The 27,178-nt window shown below is 44.1% G+C and overlaps 1 protein-coding gene and 1 pseudogene across 1 annotated transcript; one reads left to right on the top strand and one right to left on the bottom strand.

Moving 5' to 3' along the window:
* Positions 1-83: 83 nt before the first annotated feature.
* LOC132339434 (ceramide synthase 4-like) lies at positions 84-21,081 on the top strand (annotated as a pseudogene).
* A 1,426-nt stretch (positions 21,082-22,507) lies between these two features.
* On the bottom strand, positions 22,508-27,062 carry LOC132339433 (kelch-like protein 24). Its single transcript, XM_059869676.1, has 3 exons — positions 24,425-27,062; positions 23,292-23,703; positions 22,508-23,074 (listed from the first exon to the last, which is right to left on the bottom strand). The coding sequence occupies exons 1-3, from the start codon at positions 25,344-25,346 to the stop codon at positions 22,762-22,764; spliced, it is 1,647 nt and encodes a 548-aa protein (XP_059725659.1). The 5' UTR covers positions 25,347-27,062; the 3' UTR covers positions 22,508-22,761.
* Positions 27,063-27,178: the final 116 nt, after the last annotated feature.

The following is a 27,178-nucleotide window of genomic DNA, read 5'->3' as shown; positions in this document are numbered from 1 at the left end:
AGTGAGTGATGAGCTGTTGAGATGGGAGTCCTGATTTAGCAGTGAGTTTGTGCCTTACTTTTAATACCTGCTTGCTGCAGGCAGCCTCTGGTTTCTGTGCCCACCGTCTTGACCAGAATGGGAGTGTCAGAGGGGTTCTGGCACCATGAACACTGGCTGCCACCTGGAGCTATCTGGGAAGACTTGAAGGAGTTGGCAGACATACAGTACCCACAGCCTCAGCACCTCCTGCTCTGCATCCCTGGTGGCCTGTTATTGATCTTTGTCCAATGCATCTTTGAAAGGTGAGTGCAGCACCTCTGGTTTCTTCTGTGCTGATTGCCACCAGTGTTTTGCAGGGCTTCTCCAGAAAAATCCTTGCTGGCCTCCTGACCCCTACAAACATGTACATGGGATTGTCCCCAGGAATAATGAATCTCTCTGCTTTTCATACCATATGGTATTTATATGGTATGGCAGCTCTTTCCCCTGCCCTCCCTCCCTCCTGTACCTGTAGGTATGGAAAGACAAGTCCATCTCTCAGTCATACCTTAGCTGTGGGTGGGTCCCTCTGGAGACAGTCCAAGACAGATAAGGCAGCTTGCAGCACAGATAAGGGATTTACTGGGTATGTCAGTGCTGGGAGCCCCTAGCTGAGCCGGGGTTCAGCCTGATCCTAGAGGATGCTCCTGAAGGTGTTATGTGAGCTCCCTACCCCAGAGCTCCTAGAGCTGCCGTGGGACCTCTTTGCTCACACTGCTCTTTGCCCAGCTCTGCCTCATTTTCTCCTCCTGACACCAGAGGACCCCAGTTCTGTCAGGGGTGATGATACACTCCAGGGTCCCAGCTGCAGGCATGTCACCCCCAGGGAGCCTGAGGGCTGCCTAGCATCTCCCCAGAACTTGTGTGTGGAAATGAGGCAGATCCACGTTGCTCATCCCATGAGATGGATTCAGACAGGGCTTTGAGCCCCTTTTCCAGGAACAAAGACTGACACGTGGGGAGGTGCAGATCAGCCCTCACACTCGGAAAATTGGAAGCCGGTCAGTTAAAGCAGGGCTGTGTGCCCTGTGGGCAGAACAGCCAGCATGCTTCCCACCAGGCACAGCAGGACTCCAGGGGGGGAAAGGGGAGGACATGAAGTATCAAGGCTGTGGTCAGCAAACCTGCCCTAAGCTGGGACAGAGGGTGTCTCCTGGACGAGCCAGGGAGCACTGACCCATCTGCCCCGAGTGCTGGCTCCTGCCTGCAGTGCACAGCCGTGTAAGAAGATGTGGCAGATGAGGGCTGTAGGAAGAGCCAGAGTTAATTCCAGGGTCATCAGATCTTCCCTCAAAGAAGGGAAGGCATGTTGCACCTGGCTAGCTTCCTAGAAGCAACATGATTTAGGACACAATGCCTCCCACTAGAGCTTTGCTGGGGTTTCCTACAGGAACCAGCATATTCCCACGTGTTGTCCTTGGCTCCTGCTGCAGACAGTGGTCAGGTACCCTAGACACAGAGCCCATGGGACACTCAGACACTTGCAGACTGGTTGTGTGACATCCTTTGCCCTGCTCAGGAGCACAGTAAGGAGGGCCAGCATACACTCCAACACAGAGGCATGATCTGTGTCCTGTTGTCTCAGCAAAATAAATTATTGCTTATTTAGCCATCGTTACTGTTGTCTCCACCCCATCTTTGCTTTGGTGCCATTGTGTTTGTGAGTGAAGAGCATTGAACTGGCAGAGGCTCCAAGTCTTGAGTGTGTGCTGGAGCAGCACTGGGAGCCTCGGGCTGTGCCCTGGGTCAGGTGTGAGAGCACTCTGCTGGTGCTGGGGCTCTACATCCAGCACAGATTATGGCACTGGCAGCATCTTCCTGTTGGCTGACCCTGGCTGCCAGTGTGGGCACACAGGTCCTCTCCTGCCAGAGCTCCTTCCTCTTTCAGAGCCTTGACTCTGCCCTTGGGCAGGGCATTGGGATGAGCGACACACAAAGGCCCAAAGTTCAGACCAATGCCACCCTGGAAGGCTTCTACATTCTGCTGGGCAGTAGCTCAAAGAAGGTGAGTGTCCCTGTGTCCCATTGTCCCAAAAGCCCAGGCAAGAAACACATTCTCTCTTTCCCCTGGCCAGGCAAACCAGCCTCACAAGCCAGGCAGTTGCTGTTAGCCACCCTTCCAGGGAAGAGATGTACAAGCAGATATTGCAGCAGCTTCCAACATGTTCAAGGGCTGCAATCCCAGCACCCCTGACCTGCTGCATGTCAAACACAGCAGCTGATGTGACAGCTGCTGGCTCTGGCAGGAAGGCAGCCACCACCCCTTTGGGTAGAGTCTATTAAGGCTGCTTATTTTTGGCAGAACCCCAAGTCCTTCAGAATCACAGAATCATTTAAGTTGGAAAAGCTGTCTGAGATTATGAAGTCCAACCATTCTCCCAGTGCTGCCAAGGCCACCAGCGTGTCCTCAGGTACCACATCTACACGTTTTAAATCTCTTCAAGAATCTGGACTCCACCACTGTCCTGGGCAGCCTGTGCCAGGGCTTGAAATTTTTCCAATCTAAACCTCCCCTGGCACAACTAGAGATCATTTCATCTTGTTCTACTTCTGCAAGGGAGTTGTAGAGAGTGAGAAGGTCTCCTCTGAGCCTCCCTTTCTCCAGGCTGAGGCCCCCCAGCTGTTCCTTATCAGCCTCGTGCTCCAGACCCTTCCCCAGCTCTGTTCCCTTCTCTAAATGTGCTCCAGCCCTTCAGTGACTTTCTTATCCTGAGGGGCCTAAAACTGAACCCAGGATTTGAAATGCCTCAGCAGTGCCCAGTCACTGCCCTGGTCCTGCGGCCACACTGTGGCTGGTACAGGCCAGGCACCATTGGGCCTCTTGGCTACCTGGGCACACCTAGGCTCGTGTTCAGCCACTGTTGACCAGGACCACCAGGTCCTTCTCCACCAGCCAGCTTTCCAGCCACTCTACCCCAAACCTGGATTGTCCCATGAGGTTCTTGTGACCCAAGGGCAGGGCCCAGCCCTTTGCCTGATTGGCCTTGGCTCATTGATCCGGCCTGTCAAATTGCCTCTGCAGAGCATTCCTGCCCTCCAGCCAATCAACACCCCACCCAGCTTGGTGTCACCTGTGAAATGACTGAGGGTGTCCTTGATCGCCTCGTCCAGATTACTGATGAAAATATTAAATGTGACTGGCCCCAAAAATGAGCCCTGGGGGAAACCAATGGTCACCAGTCTCCAGCTGGATTTAGCTTTGTGCACCACCAGTATCTGGGCCTGGATCATGACTCACACTGATGCATGGATTTTAAAAAATAATTTACTGTAATCATGATGAAGCTTTGTCAGATTAATTATAAAATGCTCATGAGCTCATCTTTACATTAATTTTAATCACAGTTTAAAAACCTTAACTCTTGTCATGTTATTTGGAATTCATGCAGAAAATGAGAATGATGGAATTGATGCCTTCGAGCCTGTGACTGCCACTTCAACAGCTAAATGGTTTACTGACCTTATGGAGTAAACCATGTGTCTGTTTCTTTATCTTTACAAGTTGAAACTTCTTTTATCTTCAGGTTTTCCATCAGTAGCTGATAATTATAATCCAAAATTGTATCAGAGATGAAAAAAAAATATTTAGACTTTTATAGCCAGACATTACATCCCATTGTGTACAGGTGGCAAAATTTAACCAGGGAGAGGCTGTGCTTCCTTCTGAACCTGCATTTAGATGTGTCTGAATTGGAGTTTTAAAATGGCCAAAACAATCTGGGAGTTCACAAATGCAAAAAACAGAGTTGATACAATTTTTTTCAAAGAAAGGTGAACTTTGGGCAAAGGTAGACAGGCAGAAGCAGGCCCTGGGAGCAGAGCTCCTCTTCCCTCACAGGGAATGACAGCCTCCAAAAGGCTCAGTCCTTCCTCCCTGCTCTGTTTTCGAGGAGAAGCTGGTTGCACTAGCCAAGCAAAGTGACCTGCCTGTCAGAAAGGTGGAGACCTGGTTCAGGCACCGGTGGGCCCAGGACCACCCCAGACTGATGAAGAAGTTCTGTGAGGCCAGGTAGTTGGGTTAGATTTTGGTGATGGAGACCTCCAACAGGTCAGCACATCATCAATACCCTCTGTCCTGTCCTTACCCCAAACACTCCCAGGGAGCTGCTGTGGCTGCGAGCAGAGTCTCTGTCCCCTGAGGCCAGGTCCCCTTACTGCACACAGAGCCACGCTGCAGCACTGCCAGCTCTCTCCCTCCCTCCCTCCCTCCCTCCCTCCCTCCCTCCCTTCCCATTTTTACCTTTGAAAAGTTAAAATTGCCTCAAGAGAGTGTACTGGCCTTGATGGAGAAACAGGTTTAAATCTCAAAATCACTCAGAGGCATTTTGAACACAAAAGCTGCCTGTAAAATGTGTTAAACTTAATTTCAAAGGTGATCTTGATGTAAAATTAAAATTTTAAGATATTGTCAGCATGGATGGTTGGGCAGAAAATGAATCCATGAAGTGCAGTTAGGAGGCAGTTCAAGCCATGAAAGAGGGAGGTTAAAACTGAGCAACACAAGAAAGCGCCAAAATCTTGACAACTTTCCTTTTCCCAAGTTCTTTGCTCTCTCATATTAAATCTTCCTGCAAATCTTAGTAATACATGGAGTCATGGTGGAGAGAGGAGTCAGCAACTGTCTTGATCAAGAGATTCAAGTTACCTCTGGTTCTCAGCTTGGGGTTTAATGCTATATGTACATAAAGACCCCCATCAGGTATGAGATCTACTCCTCTTCCCCCTCTGAAAATGAAATAATTCTGTGCTTGAATCGTGTTATTATGTTTAAAAACATATATTCTTCACCTGGAAGCTTGTGCAGTGCTTCCTACTGCAGCATTTCTGAAGAAAGCAATAAATCCCCCAGTATTCCTGTGCCATCACCGAGAAAAACTGGGTGCCTTCCATTGTCGGGGGTGTATAAGCATTTGATAGGTGATCTACAAACATCCACACAACAAAAGGAGACAGAGAGAGTCATCTTGGTAGCCTTACTGCATCCTCTTTAGCCCTGATGGAATGCCCAAGGAATCTGGGCAAAGCATGGATCTCAGCAGAGCCTGGCTGGGCAGTGGATACCATGAAGCCTTATAGCACATGCTTCCATGTGCCAGCAGAGATGAGATTCTGCAAATCTCTGTCCAAACAAGCACAGGTTCCCCTGTGGGCATCCTGGGAACAGCCTGGGGAGCTATTTCAACTCTGGAGGAGGTCTTAATTCTTTGTTTTCTGTTTTAGTTGGAGACTTACATTTTATTCCACCTCATTCTTCTCTGGACTGCCTCTTCTGTATGATGTAAGCATGTGAGCAGGGTCATGCTGTGAAGTGACACCTTTCAAAAGCTCTTTGTTCATTGCAAATGAGGCTGAAGGTCCTAGGCCACTTTAAAGAGCCCATCTAAAGATGATGTGCGGTCATGACTGTGGGTGCAAAGCCAGAGAAGGACAAGTTCGGGGTATGGAGCAGAATCATCCCCAATCCTGATTCACAAGTTCCCTTTTCCCTGGGTGGAGCTGACTAGGTGTCAGTGATGTCACTCTGCTGTTCTTGTCTTGGATCCTGGTATAAATGCTCCCCACAGATACCCACACCCAGCTCCTGCATCTCAGACAGGAGCAGACCCTGTCCTGACTGTGGCTGCTGACCACTGCTCCAAAGACCCTCCCTGTGACATCTTGTACATTCATTAATGATAAATGCATTTTGCCAACCAGTTTCTCCAAAGCTCAGAGCTAGATTGGATCTAGCATGGGCACACTGAGTTCTTGCAATACCTCTTCCCATGGTCTTTAGGTGTCATTAAAAGATGCTGGGTTCTTACTGCTGCCTTCTCTATGCACAGAAACCCTGGTTTTGGGGCCACACCATGTGCTGGTTGAAATTTCCACAACAGGTGAGCAGCAAATACATGGAATCAAAAGATAATTCATATTGGAAGAGAGATAACAAAGATTCTTGTCCAACCTCCTGCTTGCAGCACTTAGCTCTGAGATCAGACCAGGTTACCTTTGGTCTTTTCCAGTTTAGCTTTGAAAACCTTCAAGTATGGAGACAGCACCTACTTATGACAAAAAGCTTTATACTTATAACTCATTATATCTACCTGTCTTATTTCAACACCCCTCTGGTCTTTCATCCTCACATTATGCATTATGAAAACAGTTTGACACCTGCTTGATGAGCTCCTCACATGCGCTCCCACGTGACAGCCCATGGAGAGCTCTGCTTAGAGCAGGCACCTCTTCTTACTTTCTCTGTCACCCAAGTCTGTTTGGAAGTGGCTGTCTGTGACCACAAAAGGTGGTCAGGACTTCTGACACCTCAAAGCAGGGATAGAGATGAGGTGTCTGAACCTCTGAAGAGGGGACACCCCAGCTGCTCTCAGTCCCGTTGCAGACAAACCAGGGTTAGTCCTGGCTTTGGACTTGTCAGTCCATCAGCAAACAGTTCAGTCAGAGGGAACAGGAAAATTTAGGCATGACTAACACCTGCTGTCCCAAACATGGGTTGAATGAAGGGGAAGACTCTTCGCCTCTCCTGAACCCATGGCTAAGCAGGGCTGTCACTTGTCTTACAGCCTCTGCCACCCATATTGGGCTGGTTCTACCTCCTGGAGCTCTCCTACTGCTCACTGATGGCCACCCTGGCCTTTGATGTGAAGAGGAAGGCGATTGACCACAGTGCAGCCACAACCAGATGGTTCAGTCAGCCCCCTTTGCCCCCACCCCACTGTCAGCTCCCTGGGGGTGCGAGGAGAAGGCACAAGTGCTGCTGTGAAGCCCCTCGTGCATGTGAACCCCTTCAGCTCTCAGACCCCACTGCTGCACCCTGCACTGGGCCCTGCTCATGTGTGGCATGGCCTTCCTGTCTGCTCGGCTGGGGAAGTGCTGGGGGCCCCAGGGCTGGTCAAGGGACAGCCACTGGGTAAACGTGGCATCACAGCCTTTCCCAGCTCTCCGGTGCCACCTGCACCAGAGGGCTGTGTCCCCCTGATGGGAGGGACCTGGCCTGCCCTGATGAGGGTCTTGTAAATGTATGCGTGACTTTTGCAGCACGGTCAACTGAAGAAGCACAGGCAATTGAAGAGCTCCTCCATTAGAACCCATGGATGGGGCTTGCCCCAGGCCAGGGGCAATCTACTGCCATTACAAAAGGCCTTCAATACACAGAGGAGGCATCTGGAAGAAAATATGGCGTATTAAGAGAGCAATTTTGGAAGGGCAGATCAATTAATGAAAACTTATAAAAATCCAACTTCCAGCATGTTTGCACCTACATATGTCTCATGGGTATTTATCTGGGTTTCCATAAACTGGGCATAAAGGACAAAATTCTCTTCTTGAGATTGTGCAGGACCTCAGAGAGCTGTAGTGTGGTGGAGAGCACTGATGATTTGTGGAGATGTTTGACATATCCTAGTGAGGCAGCAGTGTGCAGGATTAGATGCTGCCAGGGCAAGGTAAGACTGACAATCTTTCTTCTCATGACAGGACTTGAGGGAACCAATTGTCCACTGCATCACCACCGTCACTCTGATCTTTATCACCTACTGTGCCAATATGATACGGTTTCGGATGATAGTCATGCTGGTCCATGATGCCTCTGATTATATTTTAGAGGGGTGTTACCCTCACCTGGAAATCATGGAATCACAGAATGGTCATTCCAACCCCCTGCCATGGGCAGGGATACTTTCCACTAGATCAGATTTCTCCAAGACCTATTCAACCTACCCCAAGGATGGGGCAACCTCAGCTTCTCTGGCCAACCTGTGCCAGGCCCTCACCACCCTTTGAGTAAATAAAATTTCTTCCTAACATCTAATTTAAATCTCTCCTACTTTAAAACTGTTGCCTGTGTAAAAAGTCACTCTCCCAGTTGCAGGCTTGTGCTCATGCCTGTGGGCAGCACTGGCAGCTGTGCACATCGCTACACATGACACATGTCTATGCAGTGCCCATGAGAGGGACACATGTAAGTTGGTGACAGAGCATTTAAGAAGTAGTTGTTCTACTGCTCTTGGGGAAAGGTAATTGGATGCAAAGAGACTAGGACACATCCCTACAAGCCTGGTCATCCTTGCAAGATGTGGGAAATTCCTCAGCCCCTAGATGAAGAACACGGGTACAAGGGACATGCAGAAATTTTTTTCTCTACAGCTTGCCAAGATACTCCACTACCTGAAATAGAAGTGGGTCTGTGAAGCAGTATTCAGTGTTTTTGCTGTGGTTTTCATCATCTCCCAGCTTGTCATTTTCCCATTAATGTGAATAACATTTTGCTGTCCTCTGCATGTGGGTGTTATGCGTTGTTAGAGTTTCTGGAGAGGTGACCCTCCATGCTGAGGGAGGAAAGGCAGAGAATAGAACACTCCAAGTTCTAAAATTAATTCAACTGGAACAGAAGAACCCACAGAGAAAAAAAAAAAGCCATAGAGTTTTAACTATATTAGTGAATTAATTCTACTAATTATTCTAAAGCCACAGCCTTTTCCCCTCTTTTCCCACTCCTAATGTTATAAACACTGGTTCCTATGACAGAGAGAAGGTGCAAACCATACTGGTTAGAATTTCTCAAGAAATTCTTAGCAGACTAAAAAAGCCTTAAAGCTCAAGGTCTACTAAGAAACAATTAGTGTAGAAAAACCAGCACAGTAAATTTAAAGTTACCCACCACGTATCTGAAATAAAACAAGAAAATCACAAGGGATTCAGCATATGCTGGAGGGGCATCTGCAATGATTCCTCCAGAAGTCACACACAGGTACCAGCCTTGGAGAACCGCTTTTGCATACACATATCTGGCAGCCCTTCCATCCTTTAACTGGGCTGAAGTTGTTCTATTTTATTTACTTTTGCCAAGTTGCCTGGAAAAGCTGATAGTGACTAACTTCCCATAAACTTATTCCACAACACTAGCATTATAGTCTAATCTGTCTGGTTTTTTTCAAACCAAACATTTCATTTGTTACACCAAGAAGAATTTTAAAAATAGGACATGCTATGCACACACAAAGGGGTAAGTCTCTGTTGCTGTCCTTTGTCCCTGCCCTTGCTGTATACTGAAGATGCTGAGTGTTGAACTTTTGTTATGTTGCCATTTAGTCTGGATGCCTATGAAGCTGACTTTGCATGACAAGTCCCACATTCTGGTGGTCATATGTCTACCTTAGAGACAAAAGCAGTAAAAGCTTGAGGCAACTTTCCTGAGAACAAGCACAACTTCAGTTATCTCCACTACTAAGTGTGAAGTCCCAGAATCCCAACCTGCTGTACCATAACAAAAGGACAAAGAAGGTAACAGGTGTCCTGGATCAGACTAAGATCAGCACATCTCAGCACCAACAGCAAGCAGCAGAGGTCAAGGAAGACAAGTGCAGAGCAAATGCATGCTGTGTCCAACAAGGTTTGCAGGCATACAATATATTCATGTCATAGGTAACTTGTGGAGGAAGACACATACTAGCAACTCATCATTTCTCTCCTGTGCTGAACTGCTCTCTGTCCTGTCTGCTTTCCATTTCCAAACCAGTGCTGTCCTCTTTTCTGTTCTCATCACTGAGAACAGTGACTTTCTGTGACTTTTGCTAAAAATAATGCCATGCCCAGCTGATCATCTGCATCCTTAACTCTTCCCTAACTTCATTTTAAAAAGCCATTATCTTTTTATTTAAGTGAGGTCCCCTTATGCTTTCACTTTTGCCCATTGTTCCTCTTAAGATTTATTTCAGGAGAAATGTTGCCAGTTCCTGTCTCTTCTAAGGGAGCATTGCAGGTGTCTGATAACTGACCTGTCTGCAAAGCTTATTGCATTGTTGGCGATTTTCATACAGAGCTTCAGCAGGTCCTCTGGGACTTGCTTTGTGAGAGCTGGGCACAACGTGAAGCCTGGTGGCGCCATCCTGGTTCAGCTCAGCTCTGCCCTGGGAACACCTCAGCCAAGACATTCTGCAGAAAGACACCTGATCCTTGTAAGTCTGAACATACTTAACCTTCTTTAGTCTTGTGTCTTTTGATTTGCCTCTCCCTCTCTTTTCCACAGTGTATATTATTATTTCATTGCAAAAGTTTGGTTGTTCCCCATAAGCTGTCTCATAAATGCTTTCCTGGTGATCCTGCAGTTGTTACACATTTTCTGGTCCTATGTGATCATCCAGATGATCTTCAATGTCATCCTCTGGGGTGAGGTATGAAAAGTCTTTGTCTCCTTTGGGCCACCACCACTCATGAGAGAATGTGGGGTTTGGGGTGACTCCTACTTGCCTGCAGGAAGGAAGGAGAGAAATGAGATTGCCCCACAAACAGCCCAGCAGCTTCTTAAGGCTATGTTGGGAGTTGTATGGATACCTTATCTCACAAAGATCAGAGCAGGAGCTCACTTCTAACTTGCAGCTATGTTCTATGACATGGGAGCCATCCACAGACCTTTCTCCTCACTGCCTAATGGTTTCTCAGTATGTAGGATCAGAGAACTGCAACCTGTTGGTATGTCCAAAGAGGAGTAAGGAAGGAACAACCAGGTAAGCCTGGTAGATAGCACACTGTGTATTTGTATCTCTGAGTTTTGGGTGCCTTCCACAGGCTCTTGGTGCATGCTAGAGTTTGTATAGGGATCTCTGGGACAAATGTCATCAGAGAGGGCAGCTCCCTAGCCTGCCTTGCTAACAGAGGGAGATGACATTGAGGGAGCATCTGAGAAGATTTGTGAAAGCTTTGAGGACCTATGGTCAAAAAACCCCACCATGCTGGTGCTATGCCTTCAACTTTCTTGAGTTACCCCTTCATCAAAGCTAAATTACAAGAAAAAGCAGGTTTTCTGAGGAAATTATGGAGGATACCGTACTAGTTTGAAAACAAACCTGTGGGAGCTTTCAAGTCAGAACTACAATTTAATAGGAAAATTAAAATAAAGGTAGATGTAATATATGTTATGAAATAATTCGTGCTTACGTAAAATATACATGAAATAAGTTGTTAATAATCTGTGCCTGTGCGAGAAAATCTGTAAGTTTAAAACCATAGACACTCAGGGAAAAGGATTGCCTCACAAAATAGCAAAACCCCAGATGGCAGCGAATGGAGAAGACCTAATTAGAAAGCGAAAAACATAGGCCACTGGAGTGATGAATACTCAATAAGTATCTACAATCAAGATAGCCAGAGTCATCAGGAACGTGCATCAAAATGCCAGGTTCCTGTAACTCAACATCAGTAACATCAGCATTCATCGCTTCCCAGAAACTGCTTTGTCCAGCCCTGCACAGAGAAAGGAGACTGCATGAATATGCAAAGCAACAAAAAGAATAGGAGAACCTCTGCCTCAGGTGGGAAAAACTGTACAAAACCAACCCTACAGAGACAGCATGCTTGAACTGTGGGGATCTGATGCGATAGAGGTCGGATCAGGGTTCACACAGTGCTGATCCCGGGCTCGACGCTGTCCCTTTGATTATGGCTATTGGAGACCGTATCTCGGTTGCAAAATAAAAAATCTATATTATTATTATTAATTTGGCTTTATCATTTACTGCCTATAACAGTAGAAAACACTGACTTAAACTGACAGTCAGGATACAGCCTGACACAGTGTTAGTCAGGGTGGTGGTGGCTGTCCCATTAAACAGTGGCTGCAGTCCTCTTTTAGTGATAGATGTGGTTCTGTTGAAGTGCTGATCCTGTAGAAAGGTCTGCTCTTCTACTGAAGGTCCAGGGAGGTTATGTAGCTCTTCTCCTCTTGGAAACCAGTAGGTAAGGCTCCTCATGGTGTTCCAAACTCGCATTATATCCGGGTAGAAATGCTTGGTGTTACTGTTAGACTGGACATGACATACATATGTGATTAGGGTCTAAGAAGAAAAAAGTTTTTTATTTTGCGTGTTCTCTAGCTTATATACTCTTAACAAAGCGTGCTCTTAAGTCATTAACTACATCACAATAACTTATTATATACATTGGTGCAAAGCTATTAATGTCAATATAATTGGCAAAAGTTTTACAGAAATTTAATAAGATATGTATACACATCTGCTTATGCACATAGTCTAGCTTACAAAAATTTTCATGTATCTTTTCTAATCTGTTTCCATGCTGACGGCCTTGTTTTCTTCTGTGCTATGGATACACTCAAAAATCATCAATTGTTGTTTCTTCTGTTAACTCAGCTTTGCTTGCGGGCCAGCTGTCAAGCCCCTCCATACTTCCCCCCTTTTTGTATTTGAGTGACAAACATAGACAAACACAAAATTAACAACCTAGTCTTCAACAAGGTCTTTAGCAACTTAGTGATTCCTCAGCCCTTGAAAAAACTGTTCAGCTATCTTCATCTGTTATCTACTCATAAATTATTGACTCTCTTTCAAGTTTGCAATACTTTTGTAGATTGATTCACTGTGATTTGATAAATTCATGCAACACATACCTTCAAAATTTTGGCATCCGTGACTATGAGATAACAATAAGAAATCTATAGCTGCTCTGTTTTGCAATGTTGCATGTGTAATGCTGTTTACATCTAGCAGTAACTTAAACCTACAGATGTGTCATTGCTTTGCTTAGCAAGCCAACAACCAAGCTTATTTAAGGCAGATAGAACATGTGCTAAAGCTACTCCAGGTGCAAAAATTGATGTAGAAGCAATAGAACTAGGTCTTTAAAAAGCTACCTTATCTCAGCATTGAGAAGCAAATTTATGTCGAAGCGATCACTTGCTTCTTGATTTTTGATGCATCATTGTTATGTTGGGTGTCAATAGAGTCAACTGCTCTAAACTGTAGGGACCACTTCTTATCTTTTTCCGAATACCAACCTAAGTACGATTACTACAGATTATAAACACACCTCTCGGTACCTGCAAGGACACATCAAAGGCAAGTGAGACATGACGTAAGGTGTAGTTACACCACAAGCTTGCATTTCTGTAAATGTCTAGAGTTGCATTTACATCCTGAGACTACCCCCCTGGTGTCCTGTCTTTCCCTTTGTAACCAAACATTACACAAGCATCCATTTGCAAAGATCCCAGCGATTCTAGCTCCTATGGCTCAATGGAAACCTGAGGCAAGTGTACATAGATACTATCCCAGAAATTTACATTGTATACCGGATTTAGTGGTTTACAGTTAAAAGCTTGTGAGGGACAAGGCCAGTTATCAAGAGGTACACCAACAAGACACGTAGAGAATGGATTCTCAGGACTGGAAACTGACAGGCACAGCGTGTCCTGATGTGTAGCCTCAGCCAGTGTCACCCACACGATCTTCTCCGGTTGCGGTGGAATCTTCCATCCTGTTCCCTCCGGTGCGCTCCAGATAAGGCTTAATACAACGAGCAGGTATCCAGCGTGGTCCATTTTCTGTAGAGACACAAGCATATCCCTTGCCCCAGGTTAATAAATCTACAGGACCACTCCATTGACCACTAATCAGATCTCTCACTTGCACCCAGACAGGCTTCTGCAACTCGGATTTTTTTGAAATTTAAGAGGAAAAATGAGAAAACAAAGGAGGTAAAGTTGTCTCCCTGTAGGATAAAAAATTCAGCACATAAACTGCTTTGTTCAGTAGTGCCTGGGGGGTTCTCCCTGCATTCCCCCTTTTTGTTTTTGAAGCTAATGCTTCGATGTGCTATGAGCAAGTTCAACAATAGCTTGTCTAGTGGAAGAATGAGGAATACCTGTACCATGTACAACACTTCAAGCAGCAAAAAAATGCTTTGTTTTCTGAAAAACATAACTAGATCTATTATCAGTCCTCATTTGTTGAGGCACTCTTAAAATAGAGAAAGCTTTTTGAAAGCGATGAATAACATCTACAGCTCTTTCATTTGAATGTGCAGTTGCTACAATAGCATGAGAAAAGATATCAATTGACACATGTACATGTTTCAATCTCCTAAAATCAGCAATTCGAGTAATGTCTGTCTGCCAGAGTTGCAAAGCTTGCAACCCTCTGGGATTTGTTCCATAATATACAGGAACATGCGACCCTTGACAATCAGGGCATGCAGCAACAATTGGGCAGGCATCATTGCTGCTAAGGCCAAATTGCAACTGCAGAGCTTGAGCTCCTTGATGATAAAATTGATGAGAGAAATTGCTTGTTGCCTACAAAGAGGAACTGTTAAACAGCATTGGCAACAAGAGCATCAGCTACAGCGTTCCCTTCAGTGAAAAATCCTGGTAAAGAAGTGTGACTGCGAATGTGCAGTACAAAATATGGTTCAGTGCATTCTTGGATTGTATTCTACAATTCTAACAACACCTCAAATAAAGGACGATGATCAGTTTCAGATAAAACAACTTTATTTAATTTTTTGGTCAGATTTGCCACATAAGCAGGATCTGTGACAATGTTCACAGCTTGAGGGAACAATTGAAAAGCTGTAGTCGTGGCTTGCAATTCAACAATTTGAGGTGATCTTGTTAGAAATTTGATCACATGTTGCCAATCATTATTGACTTTCCAAGTACTGCAGCTTTTCTTGTTTTTCTAGAACGATCTGTAAAAACAGTTGGTCCATCAACAGGACTTTCTATGCTCAATTGTTTCTGACTAACAGGTACTTCTTGAAAAAATTTGAACAAGGGGTGACTTGGTAAATGATAAGACACTTGCTTCATGAAAGCAGCTATAGCTGCTTGCAACTGATAATTGTTGGCAAGACACCACTCAAAATACTAATTCTGGACAGGCAAAACAATTTTTTTCAGGATCTCAGCCTAATAATTCAAGACATTGTTTCAGAGCTTTAATAATAATTTCAGCAATCAGTTCAAAGTGAACTTTGTTAAAAATCTGTGATAATTTTTACTCTTCATTGACTAAGGTAATTTTGACCTCATAGATTCAAAGGAGCACAGGTAATATATGGCCTTACAGTTGCTGTCTGCCTTTCAGGATGTGTGATCAAAATATTGTTAAGTGAAATTTTACTTACTGTGGTGCTTTCTAGCTCAGCTACTTCAGTATCACTTGTTTGCACTGGCCACTGGGGTGGCCACGAGTTAAAGACACAGTCGTAATATCAGCTCTCGTATCGAGCAGGCTATTCAATTTTATTTGCCGAGGTCTTGCATTCTCAGAAGTCAAGGTGCACGTCAGTGTAGGTCGCTGAGCTGTCACTTGCTGTGCCCAGCAAACTTGAGGCGTCTCAGTAAATCTGAAGCTTCTAGTGGAAAGTAGCTGATTTTTTGTTTTGGGAACACAACTCAAAAGAGGAACAATTTGAGCAAGACAAGTCTTTTTAGGTATAGTAACTGGTGGATAATTAGTTGAAATCATAGCACAAATTTGTCTTGTGTAATCAGCATCAATTACTTCAACATTAAGCTCTATTAAAGTAGCACTAGGTCTTCTAATTAAAAGAGCACTGAGACCTTTACTAATAGGTCTTCATGCTTGCAAAGGTACTTTAACAACATAATGAATATTAATAGTTACTGTGTTTGAGGTGGGTATATCAATCTTTGCTGAGCTAATTGTTGCCTTTGAGTACTGTTCACAAATGGATATCTTTGCAGTGTTGGGAGGGCCTGTGGTTGCTGAAGAATTTGTGTCTACACATGCTTCTTCGTGTCCTTTTTCTCATTTCTTTGTAACAATTGTCTATTTGCATGATATTTTGATTGACATTGTTTGGCAAAGTGACCATTTTTACTACATCTATTACAAGTAAGATTCATTTTAGACTTCACTTTCTGTTCAACATTTTTAGGACACTGTGATTGTAAATGACTTTGTTTCCTGCAAGAAAAGCATTTTGGTGAAGGCCTTAGAGCTGCTGCTAATGCAGTCATTTTATGTTGATCTGTGCCAACTTTTGAACATGCTGTAACCATCTCAGGGACAGAGGGATTTCTTGGCAGCGCTTCAATAATTTTTTGGCAATCTTCGTTCACGTTTTCTCTGGCTAATTGCTTACATAAAATTTCTTTTAAATTTTCTTCTTCTATTTGTTTTTCAATTGCTGCAGCAATTTTTTCTACAAATTGCAGAAAAGGCTCTTTAAGAGCCTTGTCTTATAGTGACATATCTTGGTTTTGGAGCTGCCATTTCCAGTGTTTTAGTTATAGCACTTATACTTAATTGTTGAGCCTGTGTTAAAACCAGGGGATCTCACTGTGCCTGTAAATCTGGATTAGAAAAAGGCTCTTGACTAAGCAAAATATCAACTCTTACAGCGTGATGAGGGTCCTGCTGAGGTAGTTGCATATTATTTAAAGCTGTTTGCTTGGCTAATTGCTTCCAATTGTTTTTGAATACTTTATACTGCACTGGTTGAAACAAAACTGTAGTTAAATGCACAATAGCATAAGGAGACAGCAAATCTGTATTAGTAATACAAATTAATTGCATTACTTCAGCAGAATTAATATTAAATTTAGCTACTTTAGACTGAAGATCCTGCACAACCTTCCATGCAAAAACCTCGTGACTATCATTTTGTCTTGAATTAGGAACTGCTTTAAACACAGGAAAAGCCATTTTACTATTAGCAACATGTATATCAACAGCCTCTGAGCTCTTTGGTGGGCTTATTTTTTCTACTAAATCTCAGTCTCTTGTCTCAACTGCTTTCTTTTTAACATATTCTTAACAGCAGAAAGACCGATGAACAGTTACAATAACATTATCAGAAGGCAGATTTTTTGAAACACTTAGCTTATTTTTATTACCAGTTTTACTAAGCTTATCTCTATTACTAGTTTTACAGCAAATAGAAGTATACATTAATTCAGACTTTTTAGTCTCTGTAATTTCTTCATTGTCACTATCAGAATCAGAAGACAAAGGAGGAGAAAGGGTTAATACTTTCATGTGTTTGTGCAGTTCAGAATTAGGAGCAAGCAAAGGAACGGATGGTTCAATTTATTTCTTTTTTAAGGTCATCTTAGCCAGACGCTGTGCTGAAGACTCAGAGTTAGATTTACTATGAAGTTCAGCTAGTTGCTGTACGGGAGAGGGATACGTGGATTTAAAGCTTTTTGCAGACAAATATGAGGAAGCCTTATCAACTCGTTCATTTCTCATAGCAACAGACTTAGCAACAGTCTCTGCAGAAAAAATTCCAGCAGAACTCTCAGGCTGAGCTTCTTTCTTCTGCTGCTCTTCAGCAACTTTGAGTTCTTCTTCCGATTCTTTTTCTACTTCTTCTAAGTCTTTTTTATCTTGCTCTGCTTTTTACTCTTTTAAGGTGTCGTGGTTTGAGGGGAAATGGTTTTTTTTGGGATGGTGTGGTCACGCCAATCGGTGTCCAGATTTTAATATTGGCACCTGGTTTGTCCACTGAGGGCATGGATACGCCTCTGAGAACACAGGGGGTTAAAAGCTGTGAACTCCCACTGGAAGTTCCTTTTGAGTTCCGGTCCTGGACCAGAGGAGACCTCTCCCCTGTCCAGCTCCTAGCTGGGCAGGGGGGAGGGGAGCCATGTGGCCGGAGGGAGGTAGGCCAGGCCTGGGCCGAAGGGTGGAGGAGCATTGAACTGCGAGGGCTTCGGGCAGCCATCCCCCATTCCCCCCCCCCGGAGGGAGAGAGAGGGAGCAGACTGTGCTTGTGATAGCGCGGCTGGAATGAAGGAGAAGGGGGGGGGTGCCCAGCAGGGCAGCCAGCCATGGGAGTTCATGAACCAAATCGGCAGAGCCTGGGACTTTTAACCCTTCTTGGGACGATGGAAACCTTGCAAATGCTGATTCCTCCTGGAGTTGGTGAGATTGAGAAAAGTTGAGAAGAATTCTAGGTGGGAGGAGATGATGGAGTGGCTTTTGGCTGGACTTTTCTTGGATAGCTATGGACAGAACCCTTGAGTTCCTGTGACACAGAGACTGCATTCTAGGGGGAGGCAAGGGCTCAGAGCCAGGAGAGTGCGGTGATGTGAAGGTGTGTGAACAGAGACGATGGGTGAGGAGGGTGGTGGTGGTGCCCTCCGTCTTTGATGAAGAAGAAGAGGAAGATGATCTCTGTTCGAGAGACCCCTCAGCCCCAGGGGGTGAAACATGGGGGGGACAGGTGTCCCAAAAGGAGAGGGACTGTGCTCTTTTTTGGAACTGGACAAAGCATCCTTAAAGGGAAAAAACCCTAGAAGCAGCTCTGGTCCATGTGCAGTGGTGAGAGCACTGGACATGGAAGGAAGAGGTCACGATGGCAAAATGTTCTCTAGGCGGTGCCACACGTGACAGAGAAACATGAGAAGTTTCGACTGTTTCCTGGGTGAAGTCTGTAGTGCAAGAGGGACTCCTCTCTTCTCAAAGAACTGAGAATTGATTATCCAAAGGGTGGTAACGGAATTAGGAAATTTGGTGGGGGGAGGAGGAGGAAATTTGGAAGGTTTTCATCCTGTGTTCTGTGTGTTTTTTCCCTGTAGTTTTATGTTAATAAAGTTTTCTCCTTTCAATTATAAGTTAGAGCCTGCTCTGCTCTGTCTCTGATCACATCTCACAGCAGATACCAGGAAAAGAGGTTTTCTCATGGAAGCACTGGCATTTCGCCAGGCTCAGACCATGACAAAGGTGTTATAAAGTAACTTCCAAGTAGGAGATAAATCGGTAGCTGCTTTATCTTCATTCTGAATTACTTCTTAGAGTGTTTTTCTAACTTCTTTCCAAGTCTAACACAAAAAGCAGTAGTTACATCAATCTTAAAATTTTGAGACTTTGCCCATTTTAAAATACTACACAGAGCTTAGTTCGTTGTTTTAACTCCTTTTTAACAAAGTTTTCCACGTAGATAAAGCAATCTGTTATTCGCTTGTTAAATTATTTCTTATTGTTCCCAGCGGCTCACTTTTTTTCCAGTTGTCAAAATTAGGTCTGGACTGGCAGCTGCACCCCGCTGCTCTCAGCTTTGCTGGGCTCCGGCCTCACTGCCCCTCGCCCGGCAGTTCCATCACATCGGGGTCACCAAATGTTACTGTTAGACTGGACGTGACATACATATGTGATTAGGGTCTAAGAAGAAAAAAGTTTTTTATTTTGCGTGTTCTCTAGCTTATATACTCTTAACAAAGCGTGCTCTTAAGTCATTAACTACATCACAATAACTTATTATATACATTGGTGCAAAGCAATTAACATCAATATAATTGGTAAAACTTTTACAGAAATTTAATAAGATATGTATACACATCTGCTTATGCACATAGTCTAGCTTACAAAAATTTTCATGTATCTTTTCTAATCTGTTTCCATGCTAATGGCCTTGTCTTCTTCTTTGCTATAGACACTCTTGAAAATCATCAATTGTTATTTCTTCTATTAACTCAGCTTTGCTTGCAGGCTAGCTGTCAAGCCCCTCCATAGCTTGGTTCCTCCCCATGGGTGGAGCATTGCACAGTGAGATGATGTAATTTATGAGTCATGCAGTGAGTCTTAATGGCCCATTGGCAGAAGATATCCCAGGGGGGTATCAGGCTGAGTCATGAAACATAAAGAACACTGCCTGTTTTTAACAGTTTATGAAGATGGTAATAGAATATATACTTTTGATTACATCCTACATTGTAACCTAAGACAGACACGCTCATCATCGATTGTAGACAATTGCAAAATAAGGAGTCCAGTGCATATGTTTGCTGGACAAATCTGTGTTTGTGGAAAGATGATGGTCACATGACAAAGGCCACGTAGACATGCTCTGGATAGCTGAGAATTGGAAAAGTACCAGACCCAGCTAATCTGAGGTCCTGCACCTGCGAGGACGCTGTGGCCTTGAGTATAGCTGTATTATGACAACAAGATGCTGTAGCTGAGGGAGAGACATGAGAAAAAGGAGATGTAAGTTGTAAGGAATGAGGAAGTAAGAATAGCCAATAGACTGCTTAGCTTACAGAATATGCATGAGCTTATTACTTGTTGTGCTTAAATGTCTGATGCATATTGAGCTGTCCTGAGCCTTCCTCACTGCGACATGTGTTGGCTTTCACAGCTTCAACACTAATACATTGCATAGAAAAATATGCTGAACAACTATATGTAGAATAAATACAAACTTATTGTCAGGAAATCATATTACAAGACACATTACCAGGGTGAGAAAAATTGGGTGAAACCATAATAGTGTTAACACCTGTCAGCTTAAGTCAATCTCCCAGTGTAGCGACAGTTGAAGCACTGGCTTTAACGACATGATCACACCTCTTATTTTTATTTTAGCTGCCAGGTTAAGCCCCAAGGGCTGTGAATGAATACAGGACTAGTCTTCTTAAAAACAATTTAAACCTTCTTTTCTTCAGAAAAGACAAGACGCCAGAAGTGACACCAAAGAGAGTGACAAGAGCAAGGAGAGGATCTGGCAAAAAACAAAGAATAACACAGGGCTGGCTGCAAAACACCAGGATCCAGGCAGTCTTTGGAATGCAGGAAGGCTGAAAAGAGTTGGGGGAGAGGCTGGACAGGGCTTCACTGCAGTGTGCCTGAGGCCTAGGTGGTGAATTTCATCAAATCTATAGGCAGTTAAGTCACTTCAGAAGTTGTTTCCTATAATTCTTCTGTTAGAATTATTCTTTTACTACTACTCTATAGTCATTCATCCAGGAACAATAGGGTATATCAGCCACAGACCCAGTGTATAAAGAGAAGAGAGGTTGAACAAGCTGCTGAAGTTATGACTCCTATCTGTGATTATCTCAAAGCTTTCCCAAAAGGTTAATGAGATAATAAACTAAAACTGGGAAAGATTTAACCAATTTGCAGTTTCAAAAGACAGTGGCATTCATTGCCAGCCACCCCATGAATGGATTTGCATGTGAAAGGTACTGGTTTGAATGGCAAATAAGTTTTCACTTGGGAAGTATAAAATGGTCAGGCTCTGGGATAAACCATTTCTGCAGCTAAGGCTGGGTTAAATGATACAAGCTGTATTCACTGTATGAATTATTCAAAATAGCTCTAATGTCAGAAAGATTTTGCTAACTGAATGTCCACTCAGGGAAAAGTCTCCCAAAATGGAAATGAACTAAATTCTTCCAAATGCACTTTTTTCCACCAGAAATTATATGTAATAAATGGAAGCTTTCTATATGGATGTAATAATTTTGTTGAGATTTCATTTTTAAAATTGGATAATCGGAGCATTACAACACTATCATTTTACCTGGATAGTTTAGGAGTTGGATGATGCTTCACCTAGTAATTTCTTGCATAAGTTCTAATTTTCAGAATTTATAGTATAACAATAAATTTTAAGTAAATATAAAAAATTAATTACACCAAAAAAGAGTCTGGTTTATGTAAATTTTGCATGAAATCTTTTTATACTAGCAGATCATATGTCAGTAGGAAATCTTTGAACCTTGCTGGCAGCCTGACATCATGTAACTCAAATGTTGAACCAGTTTTCCCTTGAAGGACTCTGGAATTTGAGTCTGCAGGCTTCAATGATGGAAGGCAGGCAGCCACCCTCCCTCTGTGGAACATCAGCCTTGAGCAGGATGTCACCTCACCCCTACTAGCTGCCCTTTGGTGAGGTGAAAGACCTTTCATTGGGATCCCTGTGTAAGGGTTCGCCCTTGTCCCTTCAAGCACGAGGCTTTCTTTTAAAGCCCCAAATGATACATGAGAATCTCATAATTCAAAAGAATGATACAGTCTCCAGGGCACAACTGGCCTCTGAGCCCAGAGAACAGGCCCAGCCTTGGCTGCTGCAGCTCCATCATGGGACCCCCAGCTCTGGGGGGAAGCTAGCAAGGAGAGGAAGCCAAACCAGACCTAGAGGGCTCCACGTCTGCAGTCCTGCTGTCCTGACAGAGCTGTCACAGTGGCAGGGTTGCTTTTCACCAACACCTCTCAGGTTTTAAGGCCTCTCCCCTTCTCTGGAGATGTTAACCATTCAGCTCAGGAGCTCTCTTCCTGTGTCACATCAGAGAACAGACTGACAGCACAGTGCTTGCAGTGCAGCCTCCCAGCTTGCTTCTGTTGCACCAGTGGGGCAGTCACTCTCTCCCTCTCCACACTTGGGAGGCCTAAGTGCCCTTGGAGATCAATCCCTACTGCCCTAAGGCCATAGTTCTGCCCAGGAAATGCTCTTCTTCATACATAGTCTTTAATTACAGCCATGTGCAGGACCCTGCTCCTTGCAACCTCATTTTAGTGATTTGGGATGGGCATTTTTATCCTGAGTCTCGCAGCTGTGAACCCAAAGACAGCTAAGGGAACTGAAGCCAGATTCTTAGGACTCAGTGTGCAAATGTTCATCATCACATACCTGAATCCATAAATCCAGAACAGTCTCTGTGCTTCTGTGGTGCTTTTCAGCCTCGACTAAAGATAATTTTAGCCATAATTACCCTGTGAAACTTGCTTATTTCAGGCTAAAATGGAACTGATATTAAGTATGGCTTGACAGCAATTGCTGTTTGGGTTTTTGGGATTTTTAGGATCTGTCTACCGCACAATGGGCTTATAATCCTGCTGAAGATTCCCTTGACACCCATTTGATTATTTAAGTCCTATGATAATTTCTAACAATGAGGCAGTGATTTTCCAGCTGTTCAAAGAACAGAGAGACACGAAGGTTAAAGGCCAGAACAGCCCTTTACTGAGCATCAACCCTAAGGAGTTTATATACCCTAACAATACCAATCACCATTTTCAATAATGACCTGCAGCCTTTGTGTAGACAAAGTTTGCACAGGCTTTTGCTTCAAGTTCATTTGTCAAGTAGAAAAAAAAAGGTGGAATTACAAAGGAACAAAATTTTTAAAATGTCACAGGCTAAAGTTGATGCAATCTAACTCCCTTCAGCTGTAAAGCACATGATCTTCCACTCTTATGCCCGCGTATCAAATCTTCGCACAGAGACGCAGCCATGAATAGGAAGGGGGCAAGGGAGTTTGTTGTCTATGACCTGGCACACATCAGTGTAGGGATCAAAGAGGACTACAATGGGGAGGGTGCTGTTTCCCTTCCTCTGTCCAAGGAGATAAATTTGTCCATTCACGGTGCTGCAACCCATGAAGAACTTCTGGGTCAAGCATTCCTCATTCACCTGGGTCCATTCATCTGTCTCCACATCAAATCGAAAAGCTTCCCCTCCTACAGTGTACAGAGCCCCATTCAGGGATGTGATGCAGAGGTCATACCTGAGAGAGAAGAAACCCTTGATCAGAATCAACAGAAATATTTGGACCCTGAAATATCCAGGCTTACCTTGGTCCTCAGATCAGAGGTCCTGTTTAAACAGAATCACAGAAGTGTTGCAGGGACAGGACTTACAGATTTCTACACTATAACCTCTTCTTGGAGCGGGACCACTAGAATCCTTCATCTTCTGCCAGATCCCAGAATATTATTTCTTACCTTGGAAGAGGGGAGAACGAGATGACATCCCAGCTGTCTGTCTCAGTGTTCAGCCTTTGCACTCCATCATATACATGTCCGTTCTCATCCAGGCCACAGACCACATAGATCCTGGTTCCCACACTGGCCGCATCACCTCTCTCCACGGGCTGAGCCATAGGGCTCATGCTTTCCCACTCTGACTCCATCAGAGCCATGCGCTCCACTGCTGGGATTATCCCTTCATCTGTGCTCCCTCCGAGAACGTACAAGTAGAGCCCTACTCCTACTGCACAGTGGCTATTGCGGGACTTCTTCATGGCTGGCCCTTCCAGCCAGCAATTGTCCAAGCAGTTGTAGATGAGCACCCAATCCACACTGTACCACACAAATTCATCCCGGAAATATCCTCCTGTCACAAAAAGGAAGCTCCCTGGAAGCACAGCAAAGAAAATACTAGTCATGCGAAGGCTAAAAATTGTTCCTGATACCTGGGGTTCTCATTTCACCCTGGGCTGTACTGATAAGGTGCAAGATGAGGAGAGAAAAATCACTGCTCTATCAGTCAGTTTGCAGTATTTAATTCATAGGGCCTATGGAATGCAGCCAGTCTTTCCAAGCCTGCTCCCATTTTTGAACAGAATCATGGAAACACAGGTTGGATAGAACCTCAGAGATCTCAATTCCAAACTCCTACCAGAAATGGGACTATTACCAACAGTAATACAGGAAGCCATAGTATTGAGCTGGCTTGAAAGTCTCCAAGCATGAAGATTTCCCAACATCTATGGATAAGTTTAATGTAATGGCAACTATAAATCAGAAGTCGCCTGTCATATGTCTAAATCCCTACAAAAGAGAAGGCCAAAAAATACACTGCTTAAAGCCAAGTCCTTAGACTAATTCCAGATAAAGCCAAGGTAAGGAGCTTGGTAGACTGCATAGTTTCTGCTATAGGAGAAAAGTGTTGTCTAGCATTCTCCCAGGACTAAGGAAGAAAAAAACATTCTTTGAACAAATATGAACACCAATATGATAGAGGTTTTAGCAATGCTGAGCACAACAGTTTAACAGCAACATTTGGACTCCCTGCATTTGGGACTCAGTCTCAACTTCTGTTTACATCTGTTCAGTCTTCCTTCTCTGTAAGTTACCTACTGCTGCCACTGAATACTGGGTGAGGTTCTTGCGCTGCAGTGGAGAACAAGCCTGCCAGGTCCCAGTTTTAGGTTGAAAGAGAAATAATTCTTGCTGTTCCTTGTCATGCTTTCCTCCCAGGACATATAAGGTGTCATAGGTCCGGCCAGCATAAGGACACAGTTTCGGATTTTGCCAGCTGGGTGGGGGACAGCTGTCTAACTTCTTTATTAGTCTGGAAAAGATATCTGTCTCTCCAGCACACTTGCTGCGTTTCACCAAGATATCAAGGAAGGACAAACTCAGAAACGTGACCCTGACTTCGCCCACCAAATCCAGAAATTCCTCCTCTCTTGTTGCTGGGTCCTCCATTATCCAAATCATAATACTGTCAAAAACCACATCCTCTCTTGAAATGAAGAGGTCATCACTCTTCAAGAGCTGCACCAGCATTTCCTTGGGTAATGCCTTAAATTCTTCCTGGCATATCAAATCCCCCCAGTGAGTGAGAGCCACATTCATAGCAGACACATATAACTCTGTAAAGGCAAAATGCTGTGAGTAGGTCATCAAGCCCAGGCAATTTGAAACATGCAGTTCTCTCTCCAGAAATTTCTGACACAACAGTTTCACCCTGTCAAACTGAAAAAAATCAGCTGCTTCCAGTAAGCTGGTCACATTTTCTTGACCTATGAGAACTTTGGCTGTGCGAGTGAATTCAAGTAGTGCATGAAATGGCACTGCATCGATGCCTTTGATCACTATGTGCTGTTCAGAGCTCTCCCTTGCTCCTCCAAAAAACATGGCTTCAAAATATCGACTGTGTACTGAAAGCACCCTACGGCTGACCTGGAAGAGTCTCTCTCCCACCTCAAGAATTGTGTCTGCAATCATTTCTGTCTGAGGTCCCAGCTCCTGTGGCTCTTGTGCAGGCTCCATGCTTGTAGACTGCCAGGCAGTTAAAATTAACTTAGTCTTATGTAGCCCTTTCCATCTCTGGAAACACTATCCCCCTAGCTAGGATAAGTATGAGATAAACCAATCTTGTCCTAAAAATAGGATGTTTTCTACTCTCCTGCTTTGTTCTGCTGCTTTCTAAACAGCATTAGCAGAACAGCTGTATAACCTAAAAATTACAGATTTGACTGGCATCCACTTTTACCTGGTAAGGCCAGAGAACAAATAAGGGGAGCCATTAGCCAAGCAAAGAGCCTGGGCTAAAAAGAAAAAACAGGAGAAACAACCAAAAGATTCCTAAGCACTGAGTAAATATAAAGAAGTTGTAGAAAACATTGAACCCATTTGGAAAAAAGCAACCATTACCTCATCTTTCGTTAGTTCAAGTTCAACCAAATACCAAAGTGATTACAGTTTTTATTACATATCTAACTTACACTTTAGTAAGAGAAGAGGAAGGAGTGAGCCCCCATTCAAACCAAGATGGCTTCACATGTTCAGTCATCCTTAATCTGAAAGCACTAAATAAACACAGATGTGGGACAAGCAACAGCTAATGTCACAGTGAATTTTTCCAAAGCTATTGGGTGAAGAGACTTGCATAGGAACCTTGAAGTAGAGTCCCTCACCAAAAGAGCCCATATAAGCAAGACTCACTCCCAGTTCTTGGCAGAGCTCAGCAAACAGAAGCTGTGCCAGTGTCTTACCATGCCATCATAAAAACTTTCTTCCCCATTTCTAGTCTGGATCACCCTTCTTTTAGCTTAAACCCCTGTCCTATCACAACAGGCCCTGCTTAAATGTCTGTCCCCTATTATTTTCATATTCTTCTTTTCAGGTACTTGACTCCCAAGACTTTGAAGGTATAACTTCAAAGTCTGTGCTACAGAAAAGGAGAGCCATGCAGCTCTCAACAAAGACCAAGCCACCAATCACCTGAGCAGGAAATGTTGGGAACATGCCCCCACATCCTTGACCCACAGCTTCAGGCAGATTTCCCAGCACTGAGAGCCCAGAATCCACCCCAGAGAGCCCCAGCAGGTCTGTTTCTGATACTATACTTAAGAGTGCAAAAATAGATTGCTGGTGTGATGCCAATAATGCGCTGCACTTTCTCCCACCTAAAAGGAGAGTTCAAGACTCTTCTCAGGCTGATGGCAAGCAAATTCTACTCCTCGCACTCTAAATGAGGATTCTCTTTTGAATTGTGCAGTTTCACAACCAAGTTTTGTAGCATTAGAAAAAAACTAGGTTGTGAGGAGCACAAGTTTATAGACAACTCTGTGAGCCCCCAGATTAAAATCCAGATGCACCCAAGAACACACAGGCAATACATTATACATACAACACCTGGTCCCTAGTTTCAGAGCTTTCTGGAAGTCAGATTCACTAAAATGAAATTTACTCTTAAGTTCCCATTCATTTTGGAGCTGACCCATGAAAGGCTATGTGTGGGAGAAAAGCGCTATGGCCAAAATAACCAATACAACCTGTATTTGCCATGTGTTCTTGACACCCTTCAGGAACAAAACTGCTGCTGCCAGCAAAACAATTCACTCTGCTACAGCCTCCTCATAAAGGGTCCTCTATAAAGGCAAGAGCAGGTGACAGAAGCAGGTTACAGGCTCCAGGCACAAACCTCAACCAAGTAGTCTTTAAAATGCTTCAGAAGAGGGACAAGATGCCTTTTCCATCAATCCCCTGTTTGAAATACAGCTCCTGCTCTGGTCCCTCCTGAACCTGCAGTGTTTATGCACCTCCTGAACTAATTTAATTTAGATTTATGGCTGGAGAACTGTAATGTCAGCTGTAGT

This window comes from Haemorhous mexicanus, chromosome 29 (assembly GCF_027477595.1).
Source record: "Haemorhous mexicanus isolate bHaeMex1 chromosome 29, bHaeMex1.pri, whole genome shotgun sequence".
NCBI classification, from domain to species: Eukaryota; Metazoa; Chordata; class Aves; order Passeriformes; family Fringillidae; genus Haemorhous; species Haemorhous mexicanus.
Note: the sequence above shows the minus strand (reverse complement) of the source record. Positions and strands in the feature narration are given on the sequence as shown.